The 16,723-nt window shown below is 67.2% G+C and overlaps 2 protein-coding genes across 3 annotated transcripts; both read right to left on the bottom strand.

The window, feature by feature from the left end:
- Window positions 1-2,332: 2,332 nt before the first annotated feature.
- INS (insulin) lies at window positions 2,333-2,989 on the bottom strand. The gene is made up of 2 exons (XM_032413946.1): window positions 2,803-2,989; window positions 2,333-2,478 (listed from the first exon to the last, which is right to left on the bottom strand). The coding sequence occupies exons 1-2, from the start codon at window positions 2,987-2,989 to the stop codon at window positions 2,333-2,335; spliced, it is 333 nt and encodes a 110-aa protein (XP_032269837.1).
- A 2,415-nt stretch (window positions 2,990-5,404) lies between these two features.
- On the bottom strand, window positions 5,405-13,660 carry TH (tyrosine hydroxylase). 2 transcript variants are annotated; one of them, XM_032414554.1, is made up of 14 exons: window positions 13,556-13,660; window positions 12,770-12,816; window positions 11,912-12,155; window positions 10,620-10,794; window positions 10,224-10,312; window positions 9,459-9,526; window positions 9,155-9,205; window positions 8,679-8,824; window positions 8,465-8,600; window positions 8,235-8,304; window positions 7,361-7,417; window positions 7,034-7,129; window positions 6,676-6,809; window positions 5,405-5,844 (listed from the first exon to the last, which is right to left on the bottom strand). In XM_032414554.1, exons 1-14 carry the CDS (start codon window positions 13,658-13,660, stop codon window positions 5,685-5,687), a joined length of 1,578 nt encoding a protein of 525 aa, XP_032270445.1. In that variant the 3' UTR covers window positions 5,405-5,684. The 2 variants fall into 2 exon arrangements, with proteins under 2 accessions (XP_032270445.1, XP_032270446.1); XM_032414555.1 differs by lacking the exon at window positions 12,770-12,816 and having other exon boundaries at window positions 11,912-12,127; window positions 13,571-13,660.
- Between the last annotated feature and the right edge of the window lie 3,063 nt (window positions 13,661-16,723).

The raw sequence follows: 16,723 nt of genomic DNA, 5'->3' as shown, positions 1-16,723 counted from the left end.
AGGGCTGGGGGACCCAGCATGCCCAGGGGTCTGCTCCTCCACATCCCGCTGCCCCTGGCTAAGGGGCACTTGGCCTGGATGCAGCTGAGAGCCACTGCCAGCCCCGCGGGCGAGGGAAGCCCAGGTTCCAAGGGCAGGCAGGGTCTGAGGACATGGGACGACTGTTCTCCCAATTCCCAGAAGGGGCGGAGCATGGGCCCGGAGGGGGTGGCAGAGCCAAGGTCTGTGGGCCTGGCTTCCATGGGGTGACCCGGGGGCTCCGGGAAACTGGGGCATCTGGGGTTCAGTGCTCAGGAGGGTGCCAAGCAGGAGGCTGGGTCTGATCCCACCTCTGCCACTGGGGACCCTGGCGACCATGGGCATCCCCTTCTCCCTGCCCCCGGGATCCGTTTGTGTGGGGGTATGGAGAGTCCTGCACCCACCTTGCCAAGATCACAGCCATGGGGGGCCGAGGGGCTGGTGGGAAAGGCTCGGCAGGAGAGCCTGGGTCTCAGGGCTGCAGTAAGTCTCAGGAGGGAACGGGGAGATGGGCCCCGGCCCAGGCAGGGGGGCCAAGGGTGGCCACACACCATGCCCGTGTCTCGGGTGGGCAGGCTTTCCCACCCCAATGGACATGAGCCCTCTCCTGAGCCCCCCCCCAATGGAAGCGAGTCCTCCAATGACGCCCCCGAGTCCCCAGCACCACCCAAGACCAGCTGCACCGTGAGTCCCACCAGCTGAGATGGCCCCATATACTCCTGCTCCCCACTCCACAGAATTTGCTGGCCCCTGAGGGGGAGGGGGGCACCTGGGTCATCTTTCAGGGTCTTGCCCGCCAGCAGGCCAGCCAGGACACGGGCTTGGCTAACTGCTGCCTCCAGGCCGGCCCCGGGCGCTTACCTACCTCAACTCCTGCAGGACGCCCCTGCCTCTACCCCTGCAGATGGGGCCACCTGGGTGCTCCCATGGACGATTCGCCGCTGATGCCAGCCGCCTCCTCCCCTCCTCTTCCGGGTCCAGTGTCCGGCCGTCCACTCCAGGGGCGGAGCTAGTTGGGGGACGGCCACATCTCCGGGGGTTTCGATGTCGTGGGGAGGGGGTGGCCCAGGAGGGAACCTGGGGGCTACAGGGAGGCTGCCGAGACAGCCAGGCCCCAGCAGGATGATCTACTTCTGGCCCCGAGGCCGCCTCTGCGTGGTCTGCAGCCTCGGGGGGCCTGGGCGCCCGGCCCCCGGCCCAGCCATCCCCAGCCCCGGCCCCGGGCGGGGCCTTCAGGAGAGGTGCACATTGGTTTGGCTTGGGTGGCCGGCTGGCCAGGCTTCTGTGCTGCCAGGGTCACCCGCTGACCTCCCAGGCCACGGCCAGCCCAGACAGCCCCCAGGCTCTTTGGCACGCCAGGTGACGGCTTAGGCGGGGTGCCCAGTGGACCCACACTGGAGGATCCCTGAAGACCTGAACCCAAGTGACCTCATCCTTAGGCCCGAAGGCCCTTCTGGGACTGACCACCTGGTCTGGGGCTGCTGAGCAGGAGGAGAGGGCTGCAGGGCAGCAGGGAGACCCAGCCTGGGCCCTGTGGGCTGCAGTTCTTGGGGCAGCATAGCCGGGACGCCCCTGAGTGCCAGGCCCAAGGCTCCTGCCCAGTGCCCACAGGGTCCGAGTCTGTCCCTCAGCTCAAGGCTGCCATGTGGCTTCTCTGATTCCTCCAGGGCACCCATGGGTTCCTCTGGTTGGATCTGGGCTGGGGCTGGGACGGCCCTGGGCCTGCCTGGAGCAGGGGTGGTGGAGAGGCACTAGAAAGGCCCAGCCCTGGGCAGCCTCTTGGGCCCTTCTCTGTCCCCTGCCCCTGCAGGACCCCGTCCCCCTCTCAGCCTCCATCAGAACTAGCTCTAAAAGTAGAGCACCGCAGGGCTAGGTGGGGAGAAGTTGCTGGAGTGTTCTCATTCTCTTTCCTTGGAAAGCGCTCTGGGGGCCCTGAGAGCTCAAGGCTTTTGAGCTAAGAGAATCTGCTCCCAGTCAGTGCCCAAGGCCCCCCAGGCCCCCAGAGCCCCCAGAGCCCTTCTCTGTCCTGTCCTGAGCAGCCAGGGGCCCTGGGACCTCGCAGCACGCAGGGCAGGAGCTCACCTGTGGGCACCCAGTGAGCAGGGGCCAAGCTTGGAGGGGCTGGTGTAGAGAACAGGACGGGGGTCCCTGGAAGGGCCCCCACGGCCCAGGCAGTCACCTCGCCAGCCCCCCAGCTGACACCTCAATCCCCACGCCGCACAGACAACACCCGCAAGGCTCATTCAGAGGGTTTATTGAATAGCTTGGGGTGCAGGGCACGGAAGGCTCAGGGCCACTGGCGCGGGGAGGCGCCCTAGTTGCAGTAATTCTCCAGCTGGTAGAGGGAGCAGATGCTGGTGCAGCACTGTTCCACGATGCCCCGCTTCTGCAGGGCCCCCTCCAGGGCCAGGGGCTGCAGGCCGCCCGTGCCAGGCGCCCCGCCCAGCTCCACGTCCCTTGCTGCGGGGGAGCAAACAAGGGGGGAGCGGGTCGGGGAGAGAACGCGCTCCCCTGCCTGCCCACCACCCCGTGCTGGCCTCTGCCGGGACAGCAGGGTGCCCGCCGCCTGGCACGGGGCCCATGCACCCTGCCACCTGTTCCCAGGCCCCGGGGGGGGGGGGCCAAGGCTTGAGTCTGCCCACGTACCCCTGCTGCCCGACACTGACCGGGGAGCTGGTCGCTCGCAGGATGTGACCAAGGGCATGTCATTGTTCTTTTTAACGATCCCGCCTGCCTTCCCCCGGTGCCAGGTAGGAAGCCAGGGTGGGGTCGGCGGGGGCTCACCCTGCGGGTCCTCCACCTCGCGGCGGGCCTTGGGCGTGTAGAAGAAGCCGCGCTCCCCGCACACCAGGTAGAGCGCCTCCACCAGGTGGGAGCCACACAGGTGCTGGTTAACGAAGGCTCGGCTCGGGGCCGGCGCCCAGAGGGCCAGCAAAGCCAGCAGGGGCAGGAGGTGCGTCCAGATGGCCATGGCGGGGGACGGGGACCTGGGGGACAGACGGGGTTGAGGCTGGAAGGGGCATGTGCCCCACCGAGGACCCCCACCCTGTGCTCAGCCCCCAAACGCTCTGAGGTAGGAGCTCTTGTCCTCCTGGGGCCCAGACACCCCGGACTCCTCAGCGGGGCAGCCCCAGGCTGATGAGGAGCCCACGGGGACACACCTGCTAGCCGTCCGTGTCCGGGTGCAGCTGGTCCCAGGGGGCTGGGGGCTGCGGGGCCCTCCTGGCTTTATAGCTCCTGATCCCACTGCCCGCCCCATTAGGGCCCCCAGTGGGGGTGGCAGATGGCCAGGGGGCTGAGGCGGCAATTTCTGGATCATTTCCCCAGTGCTGGGTCTGCGGGAACGGCTCCTTGGTCGTCAGCACCTGCGGGCCCACAGGGTCATTAGAGTCTTAACGAGGGGCCTGATGGCCACTCACAGCTGGGGGCAAATGTCTCCACGGGAGCAGAGCCCCCACCCCCCAGGGCCTTGCCTGAGCCACATTTTCCACATTAGTCCAGGGGAGCCGGGGGCCAGAGGAGGGGGCTTCTTCTGCCTGGCCCCTGGACCTCTGTCTGCCCCCCGGGCCCCTTGGATGGTGCAAGGCCATGGGGGGGTGTGGGGGAGCATCTCGTCCCTGCTCACAGCCCTACCCCACCCCAGCACGGCAACCTTGCTGAGACCCTCAGCACCCAGGGGTGCTGCACAGAGGGCCGAGCTTGGGGACCAGCCGCTCACTGTGTGGACGCTCGGGCCAGGCCCTGCTTCTCATGTCTGCTGTGGGGGCAGCAGACACCCTCTGTGTGGGGGGCCCACCTGACCTGCCCACGTTCCCCCTCCATGCCACCCCTGCTTCTGGAGGCCCCGCCAGGCTCCCCCATGCTGACCACTTTCAGACCATCGACTCTCTGGGCTTTCATATATATGGTTGGGGCCCCTGGGGTGCTCCCCAGCCCCCTGGACAGGACCAGGAGAGAGGTCAGAACCCTCTCCCCCTCCCCCTGCCATGTCTAACCGTGACACCACTAGGGTCTGTGACAGGCTGAGCCCTGCCTCCTCCTGTCGCCTCAGATCAAGGGGGCAGGAAGGGTTGGGGGCATCCTGCGCCCTTGCCTCAGCATGGACCCCAGTCTCCAGGCTGGACCCTCTGCCCAGGCAGTCCTGGTCTGTGGCCCCGCACGACCGGGGGACTACAGGGGCCTGGCCCACCTGCTCCGAGCTCAGCAACTCCCCCATGCTGCACTCTGCACAGGGTGGACGCCCCTGATCCCGTGGGGTGCCTTCCCCACTGCCGCTTCCGCCTAGGCCACGCGGCAACCCCCACAGCCACCACGGAGCCCATGGTCTCTTGAGAGGAACATGCAGGACAGGAAGCTGGGTAGAGCAGGACCCCAGTGAGAGGGCAGAGCCCAGGGGCCAGTAGAGCCTGGGGGTCGGGGCCAGCCCTCACCTCTTCCCCAGCGTCTCAGTGGGGCTCACAGCCCTCAGAAATGGCCCCACTGGGGTCTCGTGGGCTGAAGGGATGCAGATAGGGGAGGCCTGGGATGGGCAAGGTGCTTAGACCACCTGGGAGGGCTGGGGAAGAAGCTTTTGCCCCAGAGGGCCTTGACAGATGAGTAAGAGTTTGCCAGGACTGACATCCTAAAAGCTTAACGCCGGGGCCCTGGCGGTGTGTGGCAGGCGCGGCTGCCGGGAGTGAGCAGGGCCTGGGAGACCGGTGGGCATTTCTCACCCCGCGACGAGGGAGGAGCCAGGCACGCCCCGGGAAGCCCCCGGGCTTCTCTCCCCGAGGACCAGGGGCAGGGCGGGAGGAGGAGCCCCTTGGGCTGGGCCAGCCCTGGAGGATGCGGGGGCTCCAGCTGGAGGGCCACGTCAGACCCCTTGAGTGAGCTGAGGGGCAGCTTCAGAGCCCGGAATCCAGCCCGCAGACGCCTTGCTGGGGGACTCAGGCCCAGGGAGGTTATCTGGGAACCAGCTCAGCTGGACTCCCCATCAGCACACATTTTTGGGACAATTTCCAGGCCCTGCTCTGTGCGGGTGGGATGCCTCAGGGCCCCGTTCCTGCACCTGCTACGGGCTGGCCCCTGTACCCCTGTCCTCTAGTGGGGATACCCGGCTTGTGGGGAGGGCCCAGACTGCAGCCCTGCCTTGGAAGCCACACCGGCCAAACGCAGAGTGTGAGCCCCAAGTGCGGCTCCCAATGCCCCCACCCCCCGCCCCTACGGGGATGATGCACTCAGCCAGGACCCCCTCCGCCCCCCGGAGCTGCTGGGGGCTCAGCACAGGCTGGTCCTCTGGGGTGAGCAGGGCATCTCCTATCTGGCCTGGGCTGCCTGGTGAGGTCTCGGAGAAGGCCGGAGGCAGAAGAGAAAGCTTTGAGCAAGGCTAGGAGCAGGGGGTGAGGGGCCCAGCCCTGAGCCCAGCACACACAGGAGGCCAGGGAGGCGCTCAGAGGGATTCTTTCTTTTATTGAGGTTGTGAGCGGGCGGCGCGGGCAGCATGGGCGGGACAAGGACACGGCAGGCAGAGCTGAGAAGCAGTGGGGTGGGGGTCCGGGGGGTGCCCTCCAGCAGGGAGGATCTCTGGCAGGCTCTCGGGGTGCCCAGTGACCCAGCCCCTCACGTGGGCAGGGGCCGGGGGGAGGCTGGGGAAGGGAAGGGAGACCTTGGGGCCTCTCCCACTGCTCCTAGCTGATGGCGCTCAGCGCATGGGTGAGGGTCTGCAGCTCATCCTGGACGCCCTCCAGGGAGCGCCGGATCGCGTGGGGACTGTCCAGCACGTCGATGGCCAGGGTATACGGGTCAAACTTCACGGAGAAGGGGCGTTGGATGCGGGAAGCGTAGTTCCTAGGGAGGGGAGGGCGTACGGACCCTCGGTCACCTGGTGGGGACTCGGGGGGCACTGGGGAGGTGGGGAGGAGCAGGGGCCGCTTGGGACAGAGTCTGCGGTCCCCAGGAGAGGGGGCGCATCATCAGTGCAGGGCAAGCCCAGGCCCCAAAAGCTCCTTGCGACCAACTGACTGGACAAGACGGGGGATCGAGGCCTGCTCCAAGGGTGGGGGGCAGGGGAAGGACAGGCCTTTCCCAAGCGGGCCTCTGCTGGACCCCCATCCCGCCCCACCCCTCCGGGAGGCCTTCCTGGGCTGTGTGCCCCAGAGAGCCCCAGGTCTGTTCCTGTCCCCACACTTGCTTGTGGGATCCGGCCCTCCCGCACCTCCACTCTGCAGACAGCCCCTGGGCCTCGGTTTCCCTTAGCTGGAAAACAAGACTCTTTCCGAGAATGAGCAGGTGGGATGCGTCAGGCTTTGCCCCCTCTCCCAAACACCACTGGTCATGCACCCTCAGCCCTCGGCCCTGGGGGCTCCTTGCCCCCTCCAGGCCCCCCGGGGTCCCCCACCCACCCTCAGCCACCCCTGCCCCTCTGTCCCACCCAATGGCCCCAGCTGTTCAGCAGGCAGGAGGCTGGGAAGGGCCCCACACATCCTTCTTACAAAAGTCAAACTCTGCCTCCTGAAACCTGGCCTTGACCTGGCCACCAGTCCGGCAGCTCTCCCCCCCACTCCCCCGGGACTTTTGGGGGGCCTACGGTGGGAGGGGTGTGCACGCCAGGCCCTGCTTGCAGGCTAGCCCAGTCTGGGGGCGTGGGGGGGGGTCTCGGCCCTGGGAGCCCTGGCCCACCTGAGCTTGTCCTTGGCATCGCTGAAGCTTTCGGACACAAAGTACACGGACTGGTAGGTCTGGTCCTGGTAGGGCTGCACGGCGGCAGCGTCCGGGTCGAAGGCCCGGATCTCAGGCTCCTCAGACAGGGAGTGCTGTGGGAGGCCAGAGGTCGCAGGACCCCCCACCCCGGGCCCGGAGGGAATAGGAGCGCCGCTCCCTGACTCCACACCCTCCCCGCAGGGGTCCTCTCGAGGCCTGGGCACCCTGCGGCTGGGACAGCACAGGACGAGCTTTCTCGGTCACCCTGCTCCCCCCTCCCCGGGAGCCCCAGTGTGAGCACCCTCCCGGCCGGGGCCGCGGCAGGGGCGGGCCTCACCAGGAGCTCCCCGTAGGAGGACAGCAGCCCAGCGCCGTAGGCCTTCACCTCGCCATTCTGCTTACACAGCCCGAACTCCACCGTGAACCAGTACAGCTAGGGGGGACAGCACCGCGTCGGTGCCCACAGCCGCCGCCCCGCCAGCCCCTGCCGCTCGGCCCTGCCGCACCCCCAGCCCCGGCAGGGCCCGGCCGGCCCTGGGGATCACAGCATAAAGGTGACACTCCCTGGACAGAAGAGGGGACCTCAGCCCAGATGGGGGGCCGCCGGCCTGAACCCAGGTGTCCCGAGCGTGCCCCCCAAGGCCCTGCAGGGGAAAGCACCCACCGTGGACAGCTTCTCGATTTCCTCGTCAGAAGCCCCCAAGGACGCGAGCCCGATGTCCTGTGGAGGCAGGAGACTGAGAAGGGAGAGGCTCGGCCCACCCCTGCATGGGCGCCTGCATGGGGCGAGGGTGCTCCAGGGGCCCTCTGGGGTTTCAGGGACGCTCCCAGGATGTGGAGAGCCTCCCAGGGTGGGGGATCTTTCCCAGATACAGAGATCCTCCAGGTATGAAGGGGCCCTCCGAAGATGGCGGACCCTCCTGGGATGCAGGGACCCTCCAGGTATGCAGGGGCCCTCCCAGGATGGGGGACCCTCCTGGGATGCAGGGACCCTCCTGGGATACAGGGGCCCTCCAAAGATGGGGGACCCTTCTGGGATGCAGGGACCCTCCTGGGATGCAGGGACCCTCCAGGTATGCAGGGGCCCTCTGAAGATGGGGGGACCCTCCTGGGATGCAGGGACCCTCCAGGTATGTAGGCCCTCCGAAGATGGGGGACCCTCCTGGGATGCAGGGACCCTCCAGGGATGCAGGGACCCTCCCAGGATCAATCAAGGGACCAGGACAGCTCTGTGCTGTTCTTCAGGAAGCCAGCAGGTGGCAGCACAGGCCATGGGGCTCTGCCCGCCCCCCCCCCCCCCCCCCCACCTCCGTGGGCTCTGCAGCAGCCGGGCTAACTCCTCATTTTTATAAGGTGGTTTTCCCAGAACGGGTCCAAGCACACCCGCCACGGCCCACCCGCCCCTCTATTCCAGGATGACCCAGTCTCCTTGAAGCCTCCTGGACCCAAGCAGACAACGTCCAGCCGCCGAGGGACTCAGGCATGGTGCTGGGGTGGCCGGCAGGGGCTCCCCCCACTCCCCGAGGCCTGAGACGCACCTGGGAGAACTGAGCAAAGGTCCGGTCGGCCAGCATGGGCACGTGCCCCAGCAGCTCATGGCAACAGTCCCTGTGGGGGCGGGGAGAAGGGGCGGCTGGGGGCGGGGGGTGGGGGGCCGCGGGCCCGCCCCTGCCCCCTCCCCCACGTTCCGGCGGCTCGCATGCAGGCAGGCACCCCGCGGGTCGCTGCGGAGGCGGGGCGGCCCCGCGGGGAGCAGGTGCACACTCACGGCTCGGGGGAGTGCATGGGCGACGACGCATGTCGGATGTACTGGGTGCACTGGAACACGCGGAAGGCCAAGCTGGCCAGGAAGTCCCGGGCGGACAGCAGGCCGGCCACGGGCCGCAGCTGGAAGCCCGTCCGCTCTGCAAGGCCACGGGGGTCAGGGCGCCAGGCTGGGTGGGGCCTCCCTCCTGCGGGCCCCGCCCCTGCGGCCCACGCACCCTTCAGGAAGCGGGACACGTCCTCCAGCTGGGGGATGCTGTCCTCCCGGTAGCCGCTGAAGCGCTCCAGCAGCTGGAAGGCCTCCAGGTGCTCCCGGCAGGCGTGGGTGGCGTAGAGGCCCTTGAGGGTGGTGTAGACCTCCTTCCTGCGGGCAAGGGTCTCAGGCCCTGCGGCCGAGCCTGCAGGCCGCCAGACCCCGGCCCCTCCCCACATCGAGCAGCCCGTCCTTGTGGGCGCTCCTCTCTGCCCCCCCCAGAGGCTCTGCAGAGGCCCACACTGCAGGCCTCTCGCTGGACCCTGAAGACCCTGGCCACTGGGGGGCTCCGGGGGACAGAGGGCCACGGGGATGACCGGACCCAGCAGCAGCCTCTCCTCCCAGGTGGGCGGTTAGGGCCTTGGGAAGTCCCTCCTCTACCTGGCCTCCACACGCGGCCCTCCTCGTCCCCTCCGCCCCAGCAGGGCCACCGGGTCTTACCAGGTGGCAATCTCCTCGGCCGTGTACTCCACGCGGGGAATAGGGTCGCCGCTGCGGACGGGGTGCGCAGTCAGCAGGGGCCCCTCGGGGAGGGCGGGCAGGGGGGCGGACAGGAGGGGCTTGGGGCTGAGCGCCTGCCGGCCACGTGGCCTCGGCAGCTTCCTGTTTGCTCGGCTGACTCGGGGACCCGAGCCAGTGACCACAGTGACGGCGCTGGTGACAGAGACGCCCCCCCCGCCAGTGTGAGGCTCCAGGACGGGGTCTGGCTCCCCGAGGCCGAGGCCGAGGCCGCCAGGGTCCTTACTGCTTGTACTGGAATGCGATCTCCGCGATCAGCTTCCGGCGCTGGCGGTAAGCCTGGTCCGAGAAGCCCTGGGGGCAGTGCCGCACGCGCTCAGGAGCCTGCCCGCCCGACTCCTCCCTGCCCTGCCCGCCACCCCTTCCCTTCCCTGCTCAGTGCCCCTTCCCTGCCCGACACCCCTTCCCTGCCCGACACCCCTTCCCTGCCCGATGCCCCCCTCCCTGCCCACCTGACGCCCCTTCACTTCCCTGCCCGACGCCCCTTCCCTGCCTGCCACCCCTTCCTTGCCGGACGCCCCTTCCCTGCCCGCCTCCCCCCTCCCCTGCCCGACGCCCCCCTCCCTGCCCACCTGACGCCTCTTCCCTTCCCTGCCCACCACCCCTTCCCTGCCCAATGCCCTTCCCCTGCCCGACACCCCCCTCCCTGCCCACCTGATGCCCCTTCCCTTCCCTGCCCACCACCCCTTCCCTGCCCGATGCCCCTTCCCTGTCCGACTCCCCCCTCCCCTGCCCAACACACCCTCCCTGCCTGCTGCCCCTTCCCTTCCCTGCCCACCGCCCCCTTCCCTGCCCAATACATGCCCCCCCCCCCACTGGCTGCCCCTTCCCTGCCCTGTGCAGCAGGGTGCCTGGGGGCTGCACCGAGCCCGGCCTCGGTGGTTCTGCCGGGAGCCGGACAGCAGACAGACAGAGTGACGCCCCATCCATGACATCCTGGCCATGAGAACGGGGACACAGGAGGCCAGGAGGCCTGGGGGCACCCGCTTACCGGATGATCCAAGTCCAGGTCAGGGTCAAACTTGGTGACCAGATGGTGACACTTGTCCAGCTCAGAAACTTTCCTCGGGAACCAGAGGACTTCATGGAGGGTGGAGGGAACGGGCCTGCATGAGCGTCAGGCCGGCCTGGAAGCAGCCTCCCTTGCGGCTTCCTCAGCGGGGAGCGGGGTGGGGGATGGGGGCGTGACAGTGGGCAGGTCCCAGAGGTGCCCCGGCCAGCACGCAGATGGGCGGAGGGCCTGAGCCGGCAGGGAGGGGGCCCCCCAGGCCTCATATGTGGTCCCCTCAGGGGTCCCCTGTGGAAGCTTCTGTGTCCCCATCTCAAGGTCATGTGCCCCCATCTCAAGGTCATGGGTTACCCACAAGGACAGAGGAACCAGCCTCACCCTTGTTCTCCCCAGCGCCACGCACGTCCTCCGCCACCCGGCGCACGGAGCTGAGCAGGGCGGGCAGGTCGGCGCTGGGCACCTCACAGCGCACAAAGTACTCCAGGTGGGGGCCCCCCGCCCGTGGCTTCTGGGCGGGCCGGGTCTCCAGATGGTGAATTTGGGCTTCAAACGTCTTAGGGAGCAAGGGAGAGACAGAGAGATGGAAAGACAGAGAGAGATGGAGAGGCAGAGAGAGAGATGGAGAGACACAGAGAGATATGGAGAAAGAGAGATGGAGAAAGAGAGATGGAGAGCGACAGAGAAGGAGAGAGACAGAGAGAGATGGTGAGACAGAGAGACAGACAGGGAGACAGACACGGGGAGGGAGGGGAGACGGGGATGGGAAGGAAGAAGCTCCGTGGGGTCAGCTCCTGTGGCCCCGCCCTGGACGTTTGCGGCCACGAACACCCAAGCCGTCCTCCACACTCGGGTCAGAGCCTGCGGCCTGGGGAGGGCTTGCGGCTGGGAGGTGGGGTTTCGTCCAGTTTGCATGATGGGAGTCCTCAGCGCGGCCCCTCCACCCAGTGTTCTGGGTGACGTGTCGCGTCCCTCGGGCCTGAGTCCCCAGCCGCTGGTCGGAAGGTCCGCCACCCCTGGTGGCCTCATCTGGGGCTGGGGCTGGGCCCTGGACCCCACTGTGGCCCCCCCACCCAGGAGGCTCAACCCCCCGCTCCGCGCCACTGAATGCCCAGGGGCCTGGCAGGAAGGCTCCGCTCGCCACCGCCTCCCGCCCCGTCGCCGTTGCCCAGCAACAAGGACGCAGGTTCTCGACGGGCCCTCGGGCCACACGGATGTCCAGGAGCTGGAGCCCAGCTCTAATGTCATTTGGGGGCCAGGAGCCCGTGTCCCGCCTGGCCTGGTGTGACCAGAACAACTAATACCATCTGCCATCACATTAGCCAGAGCCTCTCAGGGGCGGGGGGGGTGGGAACCCCGACTTCCCAGGCTGCCCTGCTGGGAGCCACACGCACTCACCCCATATGTCACCCTGTGTGTGACGTGGTGGGTGTGGGGGTGGCAGGGGTTCAGGGCCCGGTGGAGGGCTTGGGCTCAGGCAGTTCCCGAGACCATGAGGGGGACTGTGAGGGCCGTGGGGCCCCCCAGAGCTCTCGGGGGTGCAAACCCCCAGGCCCAGGGCTCCTGAGCCCCTCTCCCCTGGTGGCCCTCAGTGGCAGCCATGCCTCTGCGTGAGTCCCGTGGAGAGGACACCGTGTCCGCACCTGCCACAGGTCCGCACCAGCCAGCCTCACCTCAAATGCCTTCACGGCCCGGGACAGCGACGCGGTCTTGGCACCCCGGAGGGTGAAAAGCAGATTCAGCATGGCCTTCCCGTCCTTGTCCTTGAACACTGCGGCCTCTAGGGGGTCCCCGGGCTCCGAGGAGGCGGCCGACGCGGCCTCGGCCTTCTCTCGCTCCTTGCGAGCATCCTCGATGAGGCTCTGTCGCCGCCCGATGAAGCGTGGGGACTGCGGGGACAGGACACGCCCAGCTCCCCTGCGCTCGGCCGCCCCCAGTCCCTGTTCCGACCCGCTGGCGTCCGTGAGCCCCTGCTGTGCCCACGGGGGGTAGGGCTGGCCAGGCCTCGCTTGCTGGGGCAGAACTAAGAGCCTGTCTCCACCCGATGGGGGTTGGGGGGTGGCCAGGAAGATGTGGGGCCACAGGCTGGGGGCCGGTGTGGCGGGAGGATGGGCCCACGGCACCCACATGCTGCCTTGCTTCTGTCCCCGGGTCCCAACTGGACGAGGTGACAGGAGGGGTGACTCAGGACCCTGAGGTGGACGTCAGCCAGAGCACTGGGGAGGGCAGGGAACATGGTGTCTGGCTCCTGGGAGGGACCCCCACGCCAGCCACACTGAATGACGTCACCTCGGCACCCCAACCCCGGCCCTTCCCCACAGCACAGGGACATGGCCAAACTTGGTCCACAGCCTGTCCCCAAGACCGTGAGCCCCCAGGCCTGCATGAAGGAGGAGCTGAACGTCTGGGGCTCGTCCCTTGGAGCTGAACTTCCAAGAAGGTTCTGGTGTCCTCGGGTCTTGGAACATGGTGGGGAGGGTGCAGGAGAAGACCCTCGAGCCCCCGCTTGGCCTCGGGGGTGTGAGCAGAGCAGGGCTGCAGCCCCGGGTCGGGGAGCACCTGCAAGGCTGGGTGGGCCCTGGGAGCTGGGTGGGGAGGACGTCTCACTGAGAACGGGGGGGGGGGGGCAGTTCTCTGAGCAGGTGCCTGCAAATCACATTTCCAGAACCCAAACCATGTTTTCATTCAAGGTCTAAAAACAAAAGCTCATTTGAAATGTTTGGGAGCTGATCATTCTGGGGCATCCTTGAGGACATGCAAGACCCTTCTTCTGGCCTGAGTGGTCTCCAGTTATCCAGCCTCATGGAGGTGAGGATGCCCGGCACAGACCTCCTGCCCTCGGGGGCCCCCAGGTGCTGGGTGATGCCTTGGGGACCGTCCTGGTGGTCAGAGGGGCCCAGGGTGTCTAGGCAGGGGAGGTGGGATTCAAGACAGGAGGTCACATGTGGTCACGAATGCGTGGCCGGTGGACAGGTGGATGACGATGGAAACCGCCCTGGAGCCCCTATCACCCTTGGGCTCAGGACTGGGGTCTGCCCCTCCGTGTGGCCGGCACCTCCCCCCAGGAGCTGCCGCCAAGGCCCAGGACACTGTCACACACACACACGCCGGGCCGGGGAGGAACCACCCACGGAGCTTCAAACACCCCCCAGTGGGGTGGTCGGGGGTCGCCTACCAGCCTGGGCAGAGCAGATGCTCAGGGCCAGGACCCCACACCGCACTCAGGTCTGTGGCGTCATATGGACCCCGAGTCCGGGGCCCCTGCTAGCCTTCGGGGGACACCCCTGCGCTTCCAGCCCATGCTGGCCATCGGGCACCGGCAGCCCCCTTACCATGATGGCTTCGGCCTGCTTGGCATCCAGCTCGGAGACCGCCCTGCGGAAGCCCTTGGCCTGGGGCGAGGCAGAGCTGGGAGTGGGCATGGCGCCGGTGTCCGTGCAGGGCTCGCCTCCACGGCCCTCTGCCGGGCGGCCTCTTATAGGCTGAGCTGACATCCCCCACCTCCCACCTCCCCGCGTCCTCTCCTGCCGCCTGCCGCCTGAGGGAGGCGGTGGGCGGGAGCGAAGACGCGCAGGAGAAAGGGCTCTGTCCCATTAAATCTAATTGCGTCCCCGCTGCAGGCGCCCAGCAGGGGTACGGCCCTCGCTCTGAGTCACCTCGGCTCCAGAGGACGGGCTCTGCGGGGCTGGGGACAGCTGGCGTCCCCTTAGCGCCACACCCCAGGTGGGGGTGACGGTGGGTACACGGGGAGGTACTATTCTGGGCACCCTGGGAGTGCACGTGGCAGGTGGCCTGGAAACCCCCGAGAGGAGAAATCCAGACTCCAACCTGGGATGTCAGGAGAACATTTGCTTTTCCAGAAGATTCTTCATCAAATTTCCCAACAGGATCCCACGGCATGTTTCCATTAGATGCCACCAGCAGGAGTGTTAGCTGTCCCTTGTCCCATTTCCCTGGGCCTGGATCCTCAGGCACAGCCAGTGAGACCTGGAATGTTCCAGAAAGGCCCATCCTTCCAGTGTGAGGAGCCTGGGAAGCGGAGGGAGGGATGTCTGGCTGGCCAACCCCTCTCCTCCAGGACCTTCCCCCAACCGGTCTGACCATGACACTCTTACTTCCCCACCCTCTATGGCTCCCCATCGCCCTCTGGAAGCAGTCTGAGAGCTCAGTCAGTGCAGAGGGAAGTGCCTCCTCCCACCTCCCCCTGCTGATCTTCTCACCCTTGGCTGTTCCCACTTCCTGCTCCAGGAGGGCCTGGGGGTCCATGATACCCAGTTTGCAATATTCACCCCCTTCTTCTCCTGGTGAGCTCCTATGCATTCCACAAAACACAGCTCAGCCACCATTCATTCTGTGACGTCTGTGCTTTCTTGTCCCTGATATTAACCTCCCTCCTCTGCAAACACCCTGAGGCCAGGACCCCCAGCTGCTTGGCCCACTACATCTCCCGGTGCCTGGTGTGGGCCCTGGCCTGACTCATCTCCTAGACTCTGGGCTCAAGAGCATGTCTCAGCGGCCTCTGCCCCTAAGGCCTGGCCCAGAGGAGGTCTTCCATAGGGATGCCGCTATGTCCTGAAGGCCCTGGAAGAATTTGCTCTGAGATCCCCGGGGTGCGGGCCGGGGCCGGGCTCTACCCCAGGGCACCAGGGTCCTCAGGCAGCATCCAGGCCTCCTGGAACTCTGGACAGGCTCTCCTCCGCCCCTCCAGGGTGGACTGCAAGGGACCACTTAGGGATGCAGATCCAGGCCTGCAGGTTTGCCCTGGGGGGCGCCGGGCAGGGGGTTGAGCACCGCGCAGGAGGAGCGGCTGAGTGTGGATTTAACCTTTCGGCAAATGTCTTCTGCTGACACAAATATTGTTTTTTAATTCCTTTGCCTACCTGAGCTGGCGTGGGCCTGCACGGAGCCTCCGTGGGGGCTAAGCTTCCTTCCCCGGAGCCAGGTGGCAGCGGGCAGGAGGGCGGAAGCTACGGACTCCCTCCCGAGCTGTGTGCTTCCCCCTCTGGCCTCCGGCTTCCCCTGACCAGGTGTCTATCTGTCCGTGCACAGGGGGTCCATCCTGGGAAGGCTTTCCCACACATCCCCGCCCTGCAGGGCTGGTTGACCAACCTGGGCACAGTCCGGGCCGTTCCTCCTCACCCCCGGGTCCACCCCAGCCAGCATCTTCTTTCCTGGCTAGACACCCTCGTGTCCTCTCTCCGGCCCGCAGTTCCCCCTGCACCCAGGGTCTCCCGGGCTCAAGCCCAGACGGTGATCTGTAGGGCCTGCCTATAGACAGCTGAGGCGTCCGTAGACCCGTCCTGCAGAGGGGAGACTGAGACCCCAGGCAAGTGATTTCTCTGGATCCTGCAGCGTCCGGAGCCCTGGATTCCCAGCTCGCAAGACATTCCTTTCAAGGATCCAGGGCCTCAGGCCACAAGGAGAGGAATCCAAGGGGCAGACGGAGACCAGCGGCCCCCACCCCAGGGATAGAGGGTAGGGCTTCAAGCCACTGCAGAGGAGGTGGGCACCAGGAGAGGACATGGGGTCCCTGCTGCCCAGACAGCCCTGAGGCTATGAGCCGGTCTTGGGGGGGCAGGGTGAGGAGCAGAGCGTCCGGGGCCCAGCGCGGTGGGGGTGCGCTCTGGGGCCGAATCGGGAGGAGGGGCCAGCCCCCTGTGCAGCCCCCCGCCCCTCCCATCACCCTGAATAATCCCAGCGGTCAGGCCGGGCACTCAGCACCAGTGCTGAGCTGGGTGCTTCCTCTTGTGGCCTCTTTGTGCCCCGGCCTCCAGAGGACGTAATGGCCCATAAGGACAGCATGCAGCTCCCTGGCATCGACCAGGTTCCTGGTGTGGGGCAGGGGTGAGGCAGGCGGCCTCCAGCCTCAGGTTCGGGGCCTGTCTCGAAGGCAGGACTGCTCCCCCTGGGCCCCCTGCCTTGCCCACTGCGGGACCCCGCCCTTCCTCTCCTCCCCAAACCACAGGAGGGCCCAGGCTGAGCTGCCGAGGGAACCCGAGGGGGGCATCTCCCTGGGGTCCTCATCCCGTGGCTCTGCAGGGCCCCACCGTCGAAAACCACCAGCGAAAGTCTGAGGTTCGTGCTCCCTGGCAATCGGGAGTCAGAGGTTGCTTCCATGGTGTGAGCAGGATTAAGGTCTTTGTCAGTGGGCATCGTCTGTGTCCTGGGAGAGGCACACATCTGTGGGACACACAGCCCCGGGGCCCCGGGCAGCGGGTCTCCAGAGAAGCCCCTCCAGAGCCCGCAGCCTGGGACCAGGGTCCCTGCACGGGCACACACCACATACCTCGGAGGATTTGGGGGCACTCCGGATGTCATGCTGCCCTGGGCCAGCCCTGGGTCCCCGTGGTCCTTGGGGGCTGCAGGGGACAGGGAGGCCTGTGTCCCAGCCCTCCTGCCCGGGCCGCCCACCTCCAGCCTCGGCGCAGCCCCAGGGCTCGGGGGCCTTTCTCCGTGTTTGGGGACAGGTGGGGGAGCAGTCGCCC

The sequence above is a fragment of the Phoca vitulina genome, unplaced genomic scaffold (assembly GCF_004348235.1).
Source record: "Phoca vitulina isolate PV1807 unplaced genomic scaffold, GSC_HSeal_1.0 scaffold16, whole genome shotgun sequence".
NCBI lineage: Eukaryota > Metazoa > Chordata > Mammalia > Carnivora > Phocidae > Phoca > Phoca vitulina.
The sequence above is the reverse complement of the archived record's forward strand: the minus strand, read 5'-3'. Positions and strand labels throughout refer to the sequence as shown.

Bases quoted from the DNA above. Each gene is read 5' to 3' on its own strand.
- INS (XM_032413946.1), bottom strand. From the start codon at position 2,989: ATGGCCATCTGGACGCACCTCCTGCCCCTGCTGGCTTTGCTGGCCCTC. The intron at 2,479-2,802 runs GTGAGCCCCCGC...GCTCCCCCGCAG, and splicing joins CGAGGTGGAGGACCCGCAGG to CAAGGGACGTGGAGCTGGGC.
- TH (XM_032414554.1), bottom strand. From the start codon at position 13,660: ATGCCCACTCCCAGCTCTGCCTCGCCCCAGGCCAAGGGCTTCCGCAGG. The intron at 12,156-12,769 runs GCTCTGCTCACA...GGCCGAGCGCAG, and splicing joins CGACCCGGGGCTGCAGCCCT to GGGAGCTGGGCGTGTCCTGT. The intron at 10,313-10,619 runs GTGAGGCTGGTT...CCCTCCATGAAG, and splicing joins TGGCGCTGGGGAGAACAAGG to TCCTCTGGTTCCCGAGGAAA.